This window comes from Monomorium pharaonis, chromosome 10 (assembly GCF_013373865.1).
Source record: "Monomorium pharaonis isolate MP-MQ-018 chromosome 10, ASM1337386v2, whole genome shotgun sequence".
NCBI lineage: Eukaryota > Metazoa > Arthropoda > Insecta > Hymenoptera > Formicidae > Monomorium > Monomorium pharaonis.
In genome coordinates, this window is record NC_050476.1 from 18,127,373 (window position 1) to 18,148,710 (window position 21,338).

Below are 21,338 nucleotides of genomic sequence, written 5' to 3' on the forward strand. Positions count from 1 at the left end.
ATCTCTAAGAGAAGCGTAAGTAACCTACGAATGATCGAGACATCCCTTGAACATCTTTCGAGCATTGCGCCGTTTGATTCTCTACCTCGGAGGAGACTTCGCACGTCTTCTGATCCGGATTGCAGCTGCTGTCGCTGCTTTTGTACAGGAAGCTACTGTAGAAGCTGGATGTGCTCGACTCGTCGTTGTTGTAGTCGGTCGGCCGGCGATGCTCCTTCATCACCGGTATCAGGAGATCCACCACGCTTGAGCATCCACCGTCGTTGCTCACGCATGACGAGAACAGCTCGCCGGGTGACAAAACCTGCCACAATCAGGTAAACAATAATATTTTACTAAAAAATTAGAACTACCAAAGACATTAATTAATTAAATTCATCAGAATTTCACTGGTGTAGAAAACACTTTTGTTGTAAAAAGAAACTTTTCTTTTTATTTATCCTTTCTACGAAAGACAGTTTGTATGCAATAGGCTATAAAAAATTATCTGATGTGAAAGCATATTAGCAAGAAATAAAGAACATAACATTAAGCTAGCAAATTAGTATTTTAATAAAAATAAATTACAAATATTAGAAATAAATATTTTAATACAAATAAATATTTTACTACAAAAATTTAGCGGCGCTAAACCGAATAATTTGCCAGCTCTCTTTCTTTTTCTTTTGTGCGTGCATCTGAATGTGCATCTGAAAGCGATTTTGTATTAAAACGAATTATTCGGTTTAGCAGCGCCAAGTTTTTGTAGTAAAATATTTATTTGTAATATTTGTAATTTATTTGTATTAAAACTTATTTACCAGCTCAATATTATGTTTTTTATTTTTTGCTAAGATACTTCCTGACAATTCAATCCCAATTCAATCCCAATATTTCAATTCAATCCCAATATCAAGTTTGATACAAGCTTAACAAAAAATCAAACTATGAATGCCAGCCAAAGAATAAACATCTATTTTTATAGATTGGCGCATATTTCTTCATACACTGGTGCAATAAGTTAATTGGGAAATTAGGAAGTTTCAGAAAAGAATTAATCATGTGAGTTCAATTTGCCACGCTTTTCCTCTAAAATTTTCTAAAATTCGATGATCTCGGGTGTTCGTAAGTCGCGTGCTCGCGTAAAGGTGCCTTTTCACGCTAACGCTTGATCATAGTATAACATATAGTTATATCATGGCGCTCAAGATGAGCGTCAAGCGTCAGCGTGAAAAGGCACCTTTTTGCTATTGGATATTGAGAAGATGGTAGAGGCAGCGATCGCAGCAGCAAGAACCAATCATATACTGAACACTCACTTATTCTTTAATATGATTGGTCCTTGCCCTTAGTCTTCATCCCCTCCCTATGCGATCGGGGCCGCAATCTGCGATCGCTAGAGGTAGAGGGCGCTCAAGCGCGGATAGGAGGGGGGGGATAGGCTATAAATATACGTCAGAACTGCCGAGAGTGCCACTTTGTTTTTAGCAAACTCACGGAGCACATCGTAAGCAATGGAGGCATTTAAAAGAATGATTGCATACTTTAATGTTTTTGTAACAGAAAAAAAATTAGACATCATCGGAATGTTGCCGAAGGAAATTTCTGACATTATATTTAGAATGTTGGACAGTCGATCCTTCCGATCGGCTTCACTAGTTTCTGAAGCGTGGAGAACATTGTCGTCATACGAAGGCAGACGCAGGCAAACGAGCAGGGAAAAGATAACACGATGTCCCCGTGTCAAAAACAATGCAAGTAGAGTTTCAACATTTAAGTTAAATGAAAGAAATGGAAACGTTCACCCGAAAAATCCGCGTCGGTCTCGTCGATCCATTCACACATTTAAAAACTTTGAAAGTAGCAGAGGCAAGTCATCAAAAGCACACGCAAATTTACGTTTTTAAATAATGTAGAAGAATAAAATAATAGATATTTTCGATAAAATTAAATGTACCAAATATATATATGTATATATTAGTGGATAGGTAGAACATGACTTGACATGAAATGAGACAGTATATATACATATATATATAATCTGTATTAAGTATGCAATATACATATATGAATATAGATATTTTTACTTTATAATTATTATATACACAATTTTTAGAGAATAAAACTGATTTGAAGAAAAAATTGAAAGAATTGCAAGTGATTGATAAAACAAATAAAATTCCAGAAGAAGACAAAATAAAAGAGAAAAGGCAAAGAAAAGAAACACGAAGCTACTCGCCAAACAAAATAAGATATTCATTAAAGAAAAGTAAAATAAATCACAATGTGTTTTCAATTATTTATATGTAAAAATATTTTATCCCCAAAATGTACAAAAAATATACATATAATTATTTTACGTGTAGTAAACCTTATTTGTATTTTATATTTGTAGAATAAAGATATTTATATTTTATATTTGTAAAATAAAGATAAAGGTAAAGGTATAAAGAATAAAAAGAAAGTAATAGAAAGTGCTGTCTCACAAAGAAAAATTTCTAAATTAATTAAGAAAAGTGAGAAACTAATGTGAAAGATTGATCTTTCATCTACTGACTCTTCTGACTCAACAGATGTATAGAGCAGCTCACTATCTTCTGCCAAGAAAAAGGTATTTAATAATGTAAAATAAAGTTATAGTTATTATAATTAATATTATATATAAATCATTATATTAATGTTATAATTATTAAAAATAAAAATTGTAGTTGTAAAAATAAATTCTTTTAAATAAAAACATTTATTTTCATGAAGGACGATATTCATCGTCGTCGAGCTATTACTTCCCTTAAAAACATATATCTTAATTTGAATAAAGAAAATTATATAATTATACATATAAAAATAAATATAATAGATCGACAAATCTTCATGGTAAGAAAATTCAATTCAATCAATTATTTTCTGAAATATCAATTCGCCAAAAGCAGACAAACTCATTCAAGATAAAATTAAATCCAGAAACACTGATGAGGGAATTGTAAAAATTTTAGATAAGCAAAAAAATTAATTATATTGTATACACATATCATTTTTAATTTATTAAACAATAATATATTATATGTTAAATTTTATATTTATATAAATTTAGATAGTGACATTTCTGTTTCAGATAAAAGGCAGAAAAAAGAAAAACAAAGCTATTCTAGTGATAGTTGTGACTCTGTTTATTCAAATGATAAATCTAACAATTGCAATGACTCAAATGGTAATGGAAAACAAAAAAAAGTTAAAGAAATTTAAAGATAAAAAAGAAAACGTTTATCTTTAAATGTCGATGCTAAAAAATAAGCAGTTATATGGGCAATATTTTGATGATGAGGTAATTATGATTTATCATCATTAATTTTAATTTTTTTCAAATAGTTTTTAATCCATACATATTATAAGAATAAATATTTTTTAGATGGTACATCTAAAGTATAACATTTATTGCCGCAAAAGAATTTTCGACAGTGCTTTAAGGCAGTGTAGCAAGGCAAGTGACGCCTTTATTTCGCCGCCTGATGGAGGGAGTTTTCAAAGTTGAGAAACTTATTGACTGTACCATGACGGGTCAATCTTCTCGAGCTCAGGGGAAAAAAAACAAAACGAGCAATATTCTTGCTTAGATCTCACAGCAATAACGGCTATACAAAGTAATTTATGAAAAACAAAATTATTACAATTCAATGTATATATAGTTATAATTTTTTATTTACTGTAATATGATAATCATTTTATTCTTTTTTTTTAATTTTCTGTGGAATACGGAAAATCAAAAAATTGGTTGATTCCGTCAGAATCTGTGATTAGGCGTACTATGACACAAAGGATTGATGAATTGAAGAATCAATTCCTTGAAAAACAAAAGACTCGGAAATAAAAAAAGGGTTACTTGGAAATAATTAGCTCTTAAAACTTGTTATGTTTATCATTTAAAATAAATAATTTTTGTTTTTGATGAAATTTAATTATTTGAAGTGTTTCTAATACATTAATAATATGTTATATTATTAATATATTTAAAATTTTATATAGTTTATATAAAATGTCAAATTTGTAATTTTAATACTAATAAAAAATATTATATATACAAGTGTATCACAAAAATTAATACAATATCCAGAAAGTGTAAATAAAAAACAGATCTTTTTAGATCAAATTCGATCTCAGTTATCAGATATAATCATATCTGTATTTAGTTATATCTGTCCAGATCCAAATAGATCTAATTAGATATGACTAGATCCAATTAGATGTAGACAAAATGCAGATATGATCATATCTAATGATTCTAATCTACTTTGATCTATTTTGATGTAAAGATTTTTTTCCGGGCACTTTACCTTCTCAGACATGGCCATTATGCTCCCCGGTTCGGCCTTGATGCTGGTCGCCTGACTGGCCGGTCGTTTGTGATCCAGAAACTTCTCATTGGACTGTTGGTTTTCGCGCGTCGTCACCGCCGGTGCTTGCTCGGGTATCAGAAAGGGTCGATACATCATAGCGCGCGGCGGAGGCGTGCCGATCACCGCTGGATAGATCATCCCGGCCATCGCCGTCGCGACATAGGATACTGGAGCAAACACTAAAATTTTTTTATAACTCTCCATAGAAGATTTGTTTCTTTATATCCGATCAAGACTAACAAGTGTTTGGCACGCAGTTTATATAAGTTAGAAATATTAGTAGTAATAATAATTTACAAGAAAATTATACTCAGCATTAAGATTTGCTGCAAATAAGCAATCTTATCTTTATCTTTATGTTTAAAACATTTATCAAACTATAAGCTATATTCAAATAATTAACTTATTATTGTTGTATATATTTAATATCACCGCCATGGATGTTCACATAATTAATAGTTTGGGGATTAAATTTAAAAATGTCCGAATTTTTGCAAAAATTTATGTACAAGAAATCTGTCGTAAATACAAATTTAATGATATAATTAGCAAATTAAAAATGGTGGAATTAACAACCAAGAAAAATTAAATTGTTTTAAATTTAACTTCAAAAAATAAACTAAATAGAAATAGCTGAAAAAAATTATATGCAAGGATTTTCACATACATATCGCACATACATAATATTAACCGACACAAAAAATTCGTTTTGAGAGCTGAAAATTTCTAATATACTTCTGAGCGCTTCTTCAGCACATATACATATAATTATAATGTGACAAAATACATGAAAATAGTTCCTTTTTGCAGCTTTAGTTGCAAATTTCTCAAAATCGTAACGTGATAGAAAAATTTGAAAACAAAATTTATATTCAGTATTTAAATAACGATTAAAAAATGTACAGTCTCATTCTGATGTTCAAAAAAAAGGGGGAATGTTAAGTCGAACTGTGTAATCAACAACAAGAACTCGCGTTTACTTTTTTATTCAGATTTACTATCGAATACTTACTGTAAGGATTCTGTTGTGTCGCTTGCGTTGATGATTGCGGTAGACTCAACTTCTCCTGCGACGATGACATTGTTGTCGCAGATTCATTGGATGACGGTACCGGCACATAGTAAACCGGTATCATTGACGGGAATAAGGAGAATCTAGATACGGCCTCCAAGTTGGTGCTAGAACATTTTTTAATACGTGATTTTTAAATACGTGATTTATAGGCTGAGAGAAAACATGATTGCATTTCAGTTATAGTTTATTGCAATTCCAAATCACTTTTGATGCCAATTATATTTACAATTGTTTTAACCATACAAATTGTAATTATTGGTTATTATTAATATACAAATAAAAAAGTTTTAAAAGTAATTATATTTACAATAAATTAAAAATTTTCTTTAAACTCATAATAATAATTATAATGTACAAAGATAAGAGATCAATAAATAAAATAAATATTATATTCTTTAATTAATTAATTTGCCTTAAAATTGTTTCTTTCTTTTAATTAATTTATAGCTATGTAAATAAATAATTACGAAACGTATTAATTTAGAAGTAAATAACTGTTAAAAAGTAAACAACTAAAATTCCGCGTCTACAGCTATTGGCTTTATTAAACACATGTAATAAAAAATAAAATTATTCGGAAAAGGTGCTGTGAGAGAGAGAAAGAACTCAGTATCAATAAATTTATACTCTTCAATTGCTCTACAATTTATTTGGTTCAAAAAAAATTAAAATGAACTGTCAAATTAATATCAATTTTCGATTTCAATGGCTTCCAATGTATGTATGTACAAATCATCGTTATATTCATTATAATTGTAATTGCATTTATTACATTATATACTTATTTTAATTTTACTGTCCACATATATATTTTAAGATATATACTCCTTTAAAAAACTATTACTTATTATTACTAAAAACATAGAATTATTATTAATATTATAATAATAATTATATAAATAAAGCTCCTAATCATATTTTATTGTAGAATATTATAGTTAAAATTTCTTTAACACACTTGACACACTTTTCTCTTAGTCTAAATTGTAATTTCCGTCATCCATCTTTCTCATTATTACATACAATTCTTAAGAGCTTTATGTAATATTCGATATACAACTAAAAACTCTAAAATTCAACGTCGCTATTCTTTAAAAAGGTGTTTATATATAATATTTCAAAGTTAATATATTCTAGTCTTCGTCATTAATATTTTAGTGCTCTTACTTGTGAGGCGAAACACAAGATTGAGTAGGTGCGGCGGAGGGTACAGTGACTGATAACGGTGGCCAAAGATTGATGTTTGCTTGTGGTTGTACCACAGTCGTCTGATCGAAACTCATGTTGGTAACGGTGGTTGTAAGATTCGCCGGACCTGCTGTGCTTGTCCTCGAGATTTTATCGTGCTTTGATACCTATTTCCATGATTATTTTTTCATTTAAATAATTGACAGATTTTACTTATTTTCTTAACACTTAACATGCATACATTTTATGTACTTTTGCTTTTGCATTTATATATTTATTTGTAATATTTTTACACGCTCTTTAGCATTTAAACTAAAAAAATGTTTACAAGAAATATAAAATAAGTGAGATTAAAATCAACAACATAATTAACATATTTAAGCAAAGAAAAACATCATTTTTTGGTCGAGGCGGATCTTGGTGTCTATATAATAATATAATATTTATTTAAATTATTTTAAAAAAGGTTCAAAAGGTACCAGTTTTAAATAATTTTAGATATTTTTTTGTGTATTTATTTTCTGAGGTCTTCCGACGGTACTAGTACTTATCTCAAGTTTGTATCTCCAAATTGCATTCTCAAGATATGCACATTTTAAGATTTAATTAATTACTTTTTAAATTAAAAATAAAAACAAGTACATTTTTCCTCATTTTAACTTATTACGTCGGTGCATATTATCTATAAAGAAAAGGTCACAAGTATAAAAAACAATGATAAATGTTGACTAGTATGAATTATTATATGAACTAGACAACGACAACGTATCTTAAATTAAAAATTTACATTTCTGAATACGTAAAGAAAAAAATGACGAAAATTTTCTTATATAAATCAAACCAGGCTTAAAATTGAAACTAGCTAGAACTCGAGCGGTTCAGCAGGTTATTGAGATCTAATCTCAAAAAAAAAAATGGATACTGTCGTGTCTCTTAAGGAGTAACGTCACCCCTGAGTGTATAATAAAATGGTTTATATTTGTTTTTTTTTAATAAAGCAATTCATTTGCCCATAAAAAATTCCCGAACTTGAGTATCATTTTAAGGCCTCAGGGGTGGCCTTAACCCTTTAGACTTAAAATCCGCCTCTCTAAGACCAAAATTCTTTACTTAAAGATAAAACTGTCTAACCGTTGATATCATAATTGCAATAACATCATTCAACGCGATTCAAAATAATGAAATTAATTTTCTGGGGAAAAAAATTAAAAAACACACCTTACAGTTATCACCCTCCCGGCTATGACTGCCGCTCCTCTTGACCCCGTGGCCCTGATTGGCACGGGCGCTCTGATCCGCACCACCGTTAACCTTTTCCGTCTTGATACGCGAATCCTTAAGCTTGTCGCTGTTCTTGATGCTGGAGCGCAGCTCCCGATGCTTCTGTATCATCAGCTTCTCCATGTCCTCGATGTGGCGATTCAACAGCGACTCCGTTAGCGTGGGCGGCTTGAAGCTCTCCGTCGCGGTGGTATTGCTGTTGCTGGCGGTGTTGGACACGTCGCCTCGGCTCGCCGAGCTCGTTTGATTGTTGGAACCGCTGCTCAGATTCTCCGCGCTACCGGTGCCGCTCGCCCCGCTGCCGTTCATCGGCGACATATACTTTCGTGCTGAAGATAGAAGTTTGTTTCCATAAAATACATTTTTAATTAAGAAAACTTCCTCCTGGGAAGAAAAAAGGGTTCAAATTTCTTAAAATTGACATGAAATAAATATAAAGGGAAGACAGGTGGTTTGCGTAGTTAAATTAAAGGCAAATGTTGCGAATTTATTTCAGCAAAGAGAATAAATAAACGCAGTTCTCCGCGTTTAGATGTTACTTAACTATTATATTTAAGGCTTCTAGCCCCCTCGCTGTAGCCATATTAAATTTGTCAGAAACGAGAAATTACACGTTAAAAATTCAATTTGTGCGTCTATGCCATTTGCAAATAAAAATAAATTTAGATAAAATAACACATATGATAATTTTAATAAATTACTTTTAAAATATGATAAATTCCTTTTTCCTTGATAGTCGTAAAATAAATATAGTACAAGGCCGATTTTTGCCTGTTATAAAGAAAAAAAAATTCTTTTATAATATATGTATAATAGTTATTATAGTTGCTATAGTCATTATTTCGTATTTTGAAGATTTCACAAGTATGTCATAAGATAGCATCAGAATATAATAAGAAATAATTACGATATAGCACAAAAATTGCGTTGTCAATGTATCATAGTTTGCCTGTAATGTCACAAATTTAGTACGTCTGTGGTGTAAAAAATTATTTTGTAATAAAAAAAAACTCAATTAAAAGTATAGTTTTATGTCATTAAAGATAGACCTGAAAATTTCATACGTCTTTTACCACGACTTTGTGATTTTTAGGAAAATGCTGCACTATTTTCTGATCTAATTTCCTCTAGGACATTTGCTCCTGAGAATTCACAATAGATCATAGAAAAATGTTGTTGCACAATGCTAAAAACACAAATATATTCTCCAAATTTCTTAGAGTGAAAATACTGTTAATATAATTTTTCGAGTGATTTTTTACTCCATAAGAGTTCAAATTCACTCTAATAAATTGAATTTTTTATTCCAATAAGAGTTATTTTTTGAGTGATTTTCCACTCTAATAAAAGTTAAAAATTCACTCTATTGGAGTGAATTCTAACTCTTATTGAATGGAAAATCACTGGAAAAATTTTAGTAGCAGTATTTTCACTCTAAGAAATTTAGAGAGTAAAATTTTCATTTTTGTATAAAAAAAACTGACGTTATTAATATCATTACTATTTTATAATAACGTTTTTTTAATGTTTAGCCTATATAAGGTATATCCTAAGGAAAACTAGACTAGAAAATAACAAATTGCTTCCCTAAAAATTACAAAATCGCGACAAAACTCAATTTTTCAAGTCCACATATTATCTTACAATTATCAGATCTTGAGGATAAATTTTAAAAGAAAATTCTCTCCGTCTAATAGTAAATCAAAGAACTTTGTATCCATTTATTGCTTTTCTTAAAATAAATTCGCGAATTTCGCCTTCAATTAAGAAAAATGTCTTTTAAAAAGAATAAACTCTACGTTATATAAAGTATATAAAATATATGACGAGTTTTTATTCATATAGATATATGCGTAAGAAAAAGAAAAGCGAAGAAAAGCGCTTACCGCCCTCGTCGTTGCTGGAATTGACGTTCTCTTCGTCGCTGCCGTACATAGTCGCGATCGGCGGTTTGCTCTTGAAGAAGCGCTCGATGTTCTCCTTATAGTTGAGCTGGTTGTAGCTCGGTAGCGTCTCCGTTGAGGACTTGCTGTCGTACTCGTGATGGGGCGAGATCTCACCGAGCATCACGCTGTCGTGCTCCTGCAACAAGGGATTGCGTGATCCCTTCACAAGTATATTGTAATGACTTAGAATGAGTTGCCACTGTAGATCAATACGCGACTTAACCGCCGCTACCGTGGTCAGTAGTAGTGGGGTTTTTTTTTTTTTTTTATGAGAGCGATGGGGGTGAGTGGCGCCAGCCAGCTAAGGCGGAGAGATCAGTTTCAGTTAGAGGATATGCGCTAAGAACTTGTGAAAGATCCGAGGGACCACCCCATTAAATCGCCTGCGACCCTCGCAAGTCTACACCCAGACATCCCAGTCCCGATCGTTCCTATCGATTAAAGCCGGGTAGAATCGCGCGAGGGATTTAGTTTTTCCATATCGTAGAGAGACAGCGAGGGAGACAGTCGATTTTTGCATTCTTTCTTTTTGCGCGCCCCTAACGACGCCGAAATTTGAAGTACGGAGCGAAATTACACCGCCTTCAATTCCTCGCATCATTTACTACCTCTTGCAACTTATATTATCCTCACCGTCACCTTTCTCGCTACTTTACCTTCTATTTGACCCTTGGAGAATACTGTTTTAAAAATGTATTAGTAATAACGAGAAAAACATAGAAACTAGGAGGAAGCGTGTCGTGCCCCGACGGCGAGAGGTTAGATATTAGATGGTTACCATCTTCCAGCTGGTTGCGAGGTAAACCGTCAGGCGACTACTGGTTATTATTGTATATATACACACATACAGGTAAGTATGATATAGTTATATAAACATTAGCATACCAGAGCGGAGAGTGTCGTAATGTATAATAAGTAACTAGCGTGACAGTGTTTCGGCGATACTAAAACGTAGCTAATAGTCACCGAAAAGCTCCTGAGTTCGTCCGCCGCGAGCAGTCCGTCATTGTCGACCACCGGCGCCTTCGTCTCCTGTAGCAGACTTTCCATGAAGGACGCTAGATCCTTACATCGCTTTGACACGTCGTGCTCGGTTATATCTGACGTTCGCTGGATGCTCTGCGCACATGTGTGATAGAAAAAAAAAAAGAGAGAACAAGTTGGGCGTGTGAGTCGGGCTTGTCTCCGTTTCGCGGTGAGAGAGAGAGAGAGAGAGAGAGAGAGATTCTCGTTTTGTTTTCTCTATAAGTTACATATTACATATAATACGGTAAACACCTCGCCTGCGTTTCTCACATACGTACATGAACGATTAACTACCCCTTTGCCGTGTTATTGGACTTTGCAGGGCGGTATTAGCGAGTCCTTTCGCTATTAAAGACAAATTTAATTTTAAAATCTTTAATTTCTCAAAATTTTCATACAGCACCGACTGTTGCGAAAAGCTTTCAAAATGGTTTCATCCTTTCATATGCAACAATTCTGAAAGGATTCTGCAAATTGTCATATGAAATGTTGCAACAGAAACGTTCCTAAAATCTATCACATGCAGTAAATTTGAAAAACATACCCAAGCAGAACGAGAAGTTATCATGACATCAAAATAGCTCTAAAATTGTTGTTACAAGTCACTTTTTGATCAATCACGACTCATTTTTATGTTATTTTAATATTGTTGCTGTTTCACTTGAGTACGATTTGTGATAATATCAGAACAACAGATTAATAAATTATACATAATTATTTTGTAGAAGTACGCAAATTATTCGAATTTGAATTTGAGTCGAACCGAATCAAATCTATAATAATTTAATTCGTTTTTTAATCTGAAAGATTCAAATTCGAATAGTTCGGGAATTTTTAATCAATTATATTTAAATATGTCATATACATTTCCACGACAAGACCAATTTTGTATCAGCGCGTACCAATTCTCGTGCTTAGTTGTTTGTCGATTTCCAAAATTTCTCTACCACTTTTATATTTTATAAACTATTCCAAAATTTGTGTACGCAATAGACAATTGTCTTTATAAATTTGTTTCAACATTTCATAAGTTTGTAGAATTATATTATAATTTTGCAGAATTTAGAACAAAATTTCAGAAAAAAATTGCACCATATCTTCTTAATGAAGTGCACCAAAGTGCTGTTCCTTCAATAGTAATTTTTACAATATGTATTCAATGTGTACTTATTAGTATAAAACTCCCTGTATAATAATTCTTATTTTATATTTGTTATACTTATAAAGTTTTACTTTTTTTTGTATAATCATGTTCTAAAATTCTTACAATGAATTTTTTTGTCTATTAAAAAAAAACTACCACATCATTAAAAATATTTTATTACATTTGAGTTAGCATGTAATGTATTATAAATCCGGAAAATTTCAAATTAAATTTATCTAAGTTTTATTCTTTCGAAACTTTGAATATTCAAAATTGTCAAAAGCAACGGCCCTTTTGTCTAAATACTTGATTCGCATATGTCTAGTATTTTGTATAATTGGATGATATGTAAGACGATAACCAAATATAACCATATTATTTAATATTATTAGATAGTGTAATGTATTCATTAAATAATAAATATTTATAATAATGCTTTAATTTTATTTTCTTATTAGAAAATTTAATTAAAAAAAATTAATGACTGTTATTCAAATAGAAATTCGAATTTTTATTTTACGTAGTAAGATGCAAATACAAGAACGTTATTTAAATAAAATAATATTGTTTTATATATATGGTATTATGTATTTCTTTTATTTTAAACACATGTATGTTTAAAATATTAAAATTTATTATATTATATTATTTACGCTATTTACAGGATTACACATTAGCAATATTTTAAAAAGATTTAATTTTTCAGTAACTTTTTATTAATTTTACAAGATTTTTGTAGTAATCTCGTAAATTTTCTACAAGGTTTCGAGTGCAAGATTTGTTAGCATTTTACTGTTTCAGAATTGTTTCAGAAATGTTGCAAAACCTATTTCGCAACTTTTATGAAATTCAAATGTCTCACTTTTTATTTGAAATACTTTTAAAATATCACTGAAAAGTTTCGGTGCTATATAAAGTTGCACGCCTAGTTTTTCAGAATGATAAATACAATTTTTTAAGGGTTGAGGAGGGGAAATGCTTGGAGTCTCAAGCAAATGAATCGCGAATCGTATACGAGGGGATAGTGTTGTGACGTGTGTAATCGCTTTTGTCGTACCTCATCGAGAAGCGCCCGTATCTCGTCCTGGATGATCTTGGCCTCTTTCAGCACTTCCTCGCTGATACTGGCCAGGTAACCGCAATCGGTATCGCGCGGCACCCGGAAGACGTCCGGATCCAATGGCCCCTTGAGCACACGATGCTGACCTACGACAAATTCTAGTTTTTTCGTCCAGGGATTGATAAAGGACGACCACTCGGTATCGAGAACGACGTAGCCCCCGTTCTGCACGGCGAACTTGTACGGCTTCGACCTGAATGGGGAGCCTTCGTGCTTGAGCATCTGTTCAACGACATTTAGTAAGAAATTACTGAGTAATTTTACGGCTGCGTTACACATACGAGAAGTACCTCAACGCTCATTCATTCTCTCTCATTCTCTCTCATTCTCCCCCACGGTCCTTTTGCTCTCTCGCATGCTTCTCATCTTTCACGCAATCGGTACCCAAGCTTCTCTCTTTGTTTCTCTTTTCTTATGGTTAGTCTCATGCTCACGGTCTCATAGATGTCTTTGATGAAAGGTAGATCCTCAGGATGGTAGAAGTCAAACAGCGAACGGCCAATCATATCTTGCGGGAGATAGCCAAGGTATTTGACTATGTCGGGACTGACGTAAGATAGGTGGCACGTAACGGTGTGGCGAGTTGTGAATACCGAAGATATTATTGTTTCTTCTGGCGCTGCAGATAACGATAAAGTTTAGGTCATTCTCTTTCTCTTTCTCTCTCTCTTTCTCTCTCTCTCTCTCTCTCTCTCTCTCTCTCTCTCTCTCTCTCTCTCTCTCTCTTTCGTCACTATCCTAATGAATGAAATTCTTATCCCAATGGTTAGGCTAACAAGCCGGAACGGAGGAGTTCGCATGTTGCTAATTAGTATTGATAACGTGGTTAAAACGAAATCCAACGAAACCGTTCAGAATTGTCTCCGTACCGGTCTGTTCTGGAAATAGGCTACCCAGATAGCATATATAGTGAATTCGTAAACTATCACTGAAGTATTCTTGGTAATTATGCAGAATCGGGGCGACCTCACCGATTTCAATGACCTAAATATATGTTGTCAGAATGATTATTCTGAACAATTTTCCCATTTTACGTAAAGTAAACGACGTCCACGCTTGTACAGTACCACATAGGTTTGGCTATTCGTTTCCAATGTTTTCACTTAACCAAATAGCGACATAAAATTGGTGGGTAGAGTTAGGAAAAATTACGGGGAGGGGGTGCAAGGAAAGGAGCAGTTTCTCTATACCACATAAGTTTTATGACTCGTTTGACACAATGACTTTATGATATAAGTGTATAACTCGGAAACTAAGGTCGAGCGGTAGTAACATGATGTATAGAGAAAAGTTGTTCAGAATAATCACCCTGACAACATATATCAAAGTCATTGAAATCTGTGAGATCGCCCCTATTCTGCATAATTACCGTGTTCTTCTCTTTTAAACTCATATTCCTCAGGAAATCATAAATGAACGTAATAAATGAATGTTTGAACATGAGAAGTTACATCCATCATGTATATAATCCCTGAAAACTTCATTTAAAATTACACCGATATAAACTGATATATTTTAGAAATCCATGAAAAATAACTTAGGAAGAAAGAAAGTATTTCAAAATTATTTCTCTCTCTCTCTCTCTCTCTCTCTCTCTCTCTCTCTCTCTCTCTCTCTCTCTCTCTCTCTTTCTATTTGAAATGAAATAATTGTATTAAAATATTTAAATCAAGAAGAATTAATAAGATTATTCATCAATAAAATTATCACTGACGACAATAAGAATTATATTTAATGTCAATTATTAAATATTTAAATAAATTGCCTAAAAAGAATTACATAAAAACGTAAAAATTTTAAAAATCTATTTTTGTATAATTTTCTAATAATTAATATCGCTTAAATCTCAAATGAATTCTTTTCCTTTTTCCTAATATTATTTCCTGACATATATTACATTGTGATTACATACATGATAACAGAATGCATTAAATATTGCCAATGTAACTGCTACAATAATTGTACGCAATAAAACACTGAGAAAATATCTTTCAAATTCTTAGGATTTGTAATTCAAATATCTACAAAGAGTTCATCACAATGAATTAAAAAATATTCCTGATTTAATTGTTGGTAATTCATAAAAAATTCTTTAAAAATCTATTTTCATATTTTGCAGATACTCTTTATAATGATATCTCTGCAATTTCCCATTCATTCACATGTGCTATCTAAGTAAGCAATGCCGCAACGAATTTTCGTTATAATAATCACAGGCAAACTTTGGAACTTTGTTTTGCAACACTTTCTCTTTATTAAACTACTTTCATAAGACACAAGTTTCCTTCAAAACTTCAACATTTGTAGTGTGTAATAAAATAGAATAAATAAATGAAAATAAATTATTTTGATATATCAACAGTTAGTTGAACAGTTTCGTAAAGTGAATTAATCAAGCAAAAATCGTAATTAAAAATTAAGATTAAAGTTCCAAGTAATAATTATTCTTAAGGAACTTAAGGGGATATTCTCGCTTTTAAATTTAAATGGATATTCAGATTTTTAAAAAATATCCAAATTTATGAACAAAATACATGCAAAATCTTGTTACAAAATTTATTGCTTAATCGACCAAACGGACTATTTTCAGCATTCTCTTAAACGTGTAAAAATATTTTTCTGTACAATCAATTCAAAGAAAATTCAAACTTGTAATATCAATAACTTCGTCACTTTAATATCTCCTTAAATCCCTTTGAATAACGCAATCTGCGAAATATTATCCCCAATAGCGAAGCTCGTGCAGAGAAATGTGCGTTATGATCATTGCCAACATGGGCGTATCCAGAATTTTTTGTGGGAGGAAGGGGTTATCAATTTTGTTAACACATACGACAACAATTTTTTGGATTGCTCTTTTGAAAAATAATATTTAAATTTACGTTATATGAAAAACTTTACTTATAATTAAAAGCAAAATCGTATTCCATAATTAAAAATAAAAAATGAATAATAACTTTCGGAGGGAGGGGGTTGAACACCTCAACCCTGGATACGCCCATGATCGTTGCAATGGAAGCTTTTTCCATGCGTTGACAAAAAAGCGAGCGAATCACCGTCGTGTCGTGATTCTGACAAACGCACGCGTTGCCCGCGAGATACACCGAGCGTTCGTAACAGTGGTCTCCAAACTGAACGAAAAAAACGGGGGAGAAACCGATCGAACCAAAATGGCGAAAATAATGGCACAGCGACAAATACGGGGAAGATGCGAACGATACGTATATATGAAAAATATATATATGTATATATCGTCACGGGCCGCGCCGCGCCGTGCGGGAACGGCTTTGAAAAATTGGAAGTGAGTTACCTTCGTTTCAGACGTTTTCCATGGAAACCACCGACTCACTGTGAGTAACGTCGACGAGATCGGACCAACGACAAGGCTCGATCGTCGCAGATTAAGTATTCTTGCATAACAGACACAACGAATGTATCTTAGAGAAGCAAAACAATGTAAACAGTTGGAAGATTAGAAAATCGAATTCTACTGCGTAATACATTCCCCTTTCTCCCATCCCCCGCGACTTTTTCACGTGTTTCACGGTACATGCTACAAGTCACTTCGACGGAATTCGTGCTCGTTCACTTCGATTTAGACCTCGATTTAGGCGCTCGTCCATGCCGCGTGAGAACATAGCGTATTGTTATACTTGCAAGCTGATAATTTAGTTTTAGTAGAAGGAGTTTGCAAGGAAAACGTTGCGGGAAATTTTTCTCGAGCTAACGGTGCGATCCACAAAGTCTTTCTCGGATCACCGCCAATCTCGCCGCGCGAGGATCTGCCCTGGTGAATTGTCGCGCTAAATCGCGCCGATTCGCCGCTTTGTTTTTGCGACAATCAAAGCCAACTGTTCGTAATTTATCGAGTCCTCTCGCCAGTCGGACCTCGTCGAAGACCTTGGACCATACTACCTTTGTATGCGGAATGGACGGGTTGAGCAGTAACTACGAGGAACATAGCTCGGTTGTTGAGCTGTTGCTCGGCCGTCCGATCCCGGAAGTCCCGGAACGACAGGGTCAGGTGGAATGGCAGGTACAGGTTCGACCTGGCGTCCGTGCGATACCTATTCGACACGTTGCACTTAGTATACTTCCTCAGACCGCAGAACAGGCTCGCCCTTTTACCGTTGACATCTAAAAAGAAGAGAGATCTTGTCCTGCCTGATGCTAATCAGAGCTCGAACAACCATGGAAGAATTTGTAAATAAATTCCCGAAAATAAAAAATGTAGACGTTTATTTAGTGCACTCAAAAAAAATGTACGTGTGGTAGTATCGTAAAAAAAAAGTGTAATCTACGAAAAGAACGATTTCACGAAAGTATATAAAAATTTTCTCAGTTACAGTTCAGAAAACATTTATGTTGAACCATTAAAAATAATTATATCAAACGCGCAAGTTAATTACTAAAATATCAAAACTTTTGGCAGCATTATTGTTATGCTTGAGCGTCCTGTGTAATTATTTTAATAGTCGAGCAATTATTTTCAAATGTACAGAAAGTTTTGAAATTTTTATACATTTTAATACAAACGTTATTTTCCTTGCAATAATAATAATGTTTATTGAAAAATTAAAATATTGTAAAAATTAAATTAAGAATAGAGGAGAAAATATTCGCTTTAAGACAAAATAACTAAATTACGAAATGAAGAGTTAGAAAGGCTTGTAATAAATCTTTTTATCACTCTAATGAAAAATTTTCTCAAGAAATTTGTTTCTTTATATGTAAATTTTGACATTTTCTGAGATTTTACATCCTACAATTTCTAAAAAATACTTAACATTTTTTTCAGATTTTATTAAAATTACATCAGAAATACAGAATTTATGAAGTATTCCTATTTTGTATGAAAAATCTGAGAAAGAAGAATGTCCAAAATGGCTGTCGCACGAACATAAATGAAATCTATACCAAAAAATTATACTTCTTGAATACATAAAAATTGCTTATCAGCAAATCTCTCTCCAAAATGTCCAAAACGAGATATAGATTTTAATCGTATTTAGACAATAAATGTCATTATTAATGTGAAAATCAATCAAAGTCTTTAGAGTAGACTCGCAAAAGACGCTCAGCGATCTTGCGGATACTGTACTGTCGACTTGACATTTATAATTATATCCCAAAAACCATATTATTATCAATTTGTGTGCGCAGCATCCAACTGTCCTCATTTCATTTTTACATTGGCAATAGTATCCAATTATTTATAATTATTAATAAACAAGATATTTGAGATAAGTAAAATAAAACATTCTCTGTATCTTCTTTCAGACACTAGTTAGAGGAAAGTGATTATGATAAAATTTAATTATATATTGAAGACTATTATTTGATATAGGCTTGATCACTGTTCGTGAGGGGGCCGCTACCCCACTTTATTTGGGCATTTAATTCCTCCTGTTTTTAAAATGTTATAAAAGTTATAAAAGCCAAAGTCATAAAACTTATAAAAGCAGAAATTCTAAAAATGTATTAAATATAATTAAAATTTTTTTTAATTTTATAAAAGATTCGAAGAAAAATTTTCATTAGGGCAATTTGTCAGATATAAATAATATAATTTTTACCCTTTGATCGTTCCTCTTGCGGCGAAGCGACGCCGCTGGTAATCTGATCGGCCAGGGTGGTCCTGTCCTTCAGATGCACATAATCAATAAATGATCGACCGATCCAGGCGTCTTTGTGATAGCCAAGGGCCGTGCATATTGACGGGGTTGTGTACAGCACGAGACCATCGTGCATCGAAATCACAGCGCAAAACCCTTCCTACGGATCAATCAATAAATTGGAAAACTGGTTAACATAACGCATCGGCATTAATGATCTTAACGTAAATCATAACGTGATGCTTGGATTCTTACTTTCCGCCTAATAAAAAAAAAAGATATTGTGTTAAAATCAAATGTAACGCGATAAATTATTAATATCGCAAAAAATAGCAAAAAATTAATTTGAACTATTAATTATTTCATAAAAATCTTTGTAGGCGTTTAAAGAGACGAAATTTTATTACGTTATCACAAACAAGTTAAGATCAAATTTCTCACACCAAATTTAATTGCCAGTATTTCCATCGCATACGAGGAATGTATTAAAGAGTTAATTAGTCGTAAAAGAAACATTAATAAAGAATGAAATACTGACGGTATCCGTGGTTATTTTAATTTACACGTTACTTCCTTTCTTATCGTCTACGCTACATCGACGCCATGCAAAAATTTTTCTATATACAATTATTTTGCACACAAGCTTTCAAGAACTCGGCCAGTACTGTTTGAAAATTGTATAAAATATTTATAATTAAAAATTTCAGTTTTACAGTTATTACTATAATAATGTTAGTGATATATAATCTCAAGTATGTTGTTCATCCTATCAATTATTAAAATATTTTACTATACAAAAATTATTTATAATTTCAAATATTGTAAAATGTAAGTGATAAAAATAAGATAAATTTTTTTATTTAGTAAGTGCAATTACAATTATAATAAAAGTATTTTTTCTAACATTTGCTTACTGTTTACATACCAATAGCTACAAATTGCAATAAAACAACTATTAACATATAATTAAAATTAAAAAAAAGACTACAAATTATAGTTAAATAATATTATATTATAATTATAGTTAAATAATAATAATATTGCAATTATTTTTTCTCAATGCAAAGTTGGCACTTAAGTAACTTATTATCAACACGCTCAAGCAGTTAATATCGTTATTAACAGTTTTGTGCGCGCGCGCGTGTGTGTGTGTGTGTGTGTGTGTGTGTGTGTGTGAGAGAGAGAGAGATTTCGCCGTTAGAAAGATCAAATTCAGCCACGTGCACAAGTAAAAATGCTCTCTTAATACATATTCTAATTTTTATATCTTAAAATATGTAAGTATAAGCTTTTGAAAAAGTCTAATCATAAAGAAAGTTTTGCATTCATTGACAAATATAAATAATAATTATGTCCACGTAAACATAATTTTACACGTGCAATCGACAAAGTCTTAACATCTTAACATCAATTCTTAACGTTGCCTGATCGGATAATTGCAATTTATTGTTAGTTAAAAGTTAAATTTCTAAGATAAGCTACCATAGCGTTAGTCGACCTTTATTCTCAAATATTTTCTCTCGTGACGAAGAAAGAAGAGTCATGTAGTCAAGTCAATAAATCTCACGAGATGTTTCGCCAATAATTGCACAGAGTACTCCTACAATTAGCCAGCTTTCTCCATGCAAAGACAGACAGAGAGAGAGAGAGAGAAAGAGAGAGAGAGAGAAAGTCACCTAAGTCATATTCATCGAGAAGATATACGGAAATCAAAAATGGAAAAAGAAGAAAAGTTGTATAACATTTTATCCAAAACTCTCTAAATGACAATTAGTATATTATTCTGATTTGCAGTGTTATATATAACTGTGTGTATAATCAGAGTGGGTATTTACTGTTTTTTAGTGAAATTCGATTCAAAATTATATTATATTATCATTAAAAATTGCAGTGCACTTATTTCACTGATTTACAAGTTATAATACTGCGGGTCAATATTTTCACTGATTGTCACTTTTAAAGTAGGTTCCCAAAGATTTAAAAAAAATTTAAACAATACATCAAAAAGAAAAAAAATCCGAATATTTCTCAGTGTATCCCGATCATCACACGGAGGATAACAATCACAATCCGCAACTATGATGTCACACACGAGTTCTAGAAAGCGACAGAGTTACGGGGACACTCGTCCGACGGGTCCCGAGCAGGCATGCTTCTACGATCACACGGTGCGATTCTTGAGAGTCTCTGCTCTTTTTCTCTCTTTTATTATACACTCTTGAAACATGTGCGTGTACATACGTGTGTTTCCTTTTATAACTTCCTACGATTAACGACGTATACTAACGTTGGCCTGAGACGTGGAATCGTCCAGGGGGGCCACCCGCGAAGCAAGTCCTGCTTCCGGATCTGCAACGGTGTCGCCGTTGTGCTCGCCGGGATCCGTTGCGTCCACCAATTCTACGGTGGTTACCTCTTCTTGCATTAAAGCATCAAAAGAAATTTTCATTATTATACTTGCGCTGCTATTCGAGTCATCTATTCAAAATGCTGACAGATGTAAGAACGGATGGTGACAAAAGGGATAATGAGGAATCGAGCCCAAGTGGCATAGTAACACTTTTCTTTTTAAT

The 21,338-nt window shown here is 32.5% G+C and overlaps 1 protein-coding gene across 11 annotated transcripts in view; it reads right to left on the reverse strand.

The window, feature by feature from the left end:
* LOC105835224 (period circadian protein) overlaps window positions 1-21,338 on the reverse strand; it is a 47,815-nt gene that overhangs the window by 6,143 nt on the left and 20,334 nt on the right. The window contains exons 4-15 of one of the 11 annotated variants that reach the window (XM_012678300.3): window positions 21,053-21,180; window positions 18,727-18,925; window positions 17,066-17,287; window positions 13,585-13,769; window positions 13,088-13,372; window positions 10,827-10,979; window positions 9,801-9,996; window positions 7,852-8,243; window positions 6,613-6,800; window positions 5,383-5,549; window positions 4,308-4,549; window positions 86-304 (exon numbers count right to left, since the gene is read on the reverse strand). In XM_012678300.3, coding sequence (XP_012533754.1) covers window positions 86-304; window positions 4,308-4,549; window positions 5,383-5,549; window positions 6,613-6,800; window positions 7,852-8,243; window positions 9,801-9,996; window positions 10,827-10,979; window positions 13,088-13,372; window positions 13,585-13,769; window positions 17,066-17,287; window positions 18,727-18,925; window positions 21,053-21,180 — 2,576 coding nt within the window. Of the gene's footprint in view, window positions 1-28; window positions 305-4,307; window positions 4,550-5,382; window positions 5,550-6,612; window positions 6,801-7,851; window positions 8,244-9,800; window positions 10,021-10,826; window positions 10,980-13,087; window positions 13,373-13,584; window positions 13,770-17,065; window positions 17,288-18,726; window positions 18,926-21,006; window positions 21,184-21,338 lie in introns of those variants that run through there. The other 10 variants (XM_012678291.3, XM_012678297.3, XM_012678288.3 and 7 more) reach the window with 10 other exon arrangements.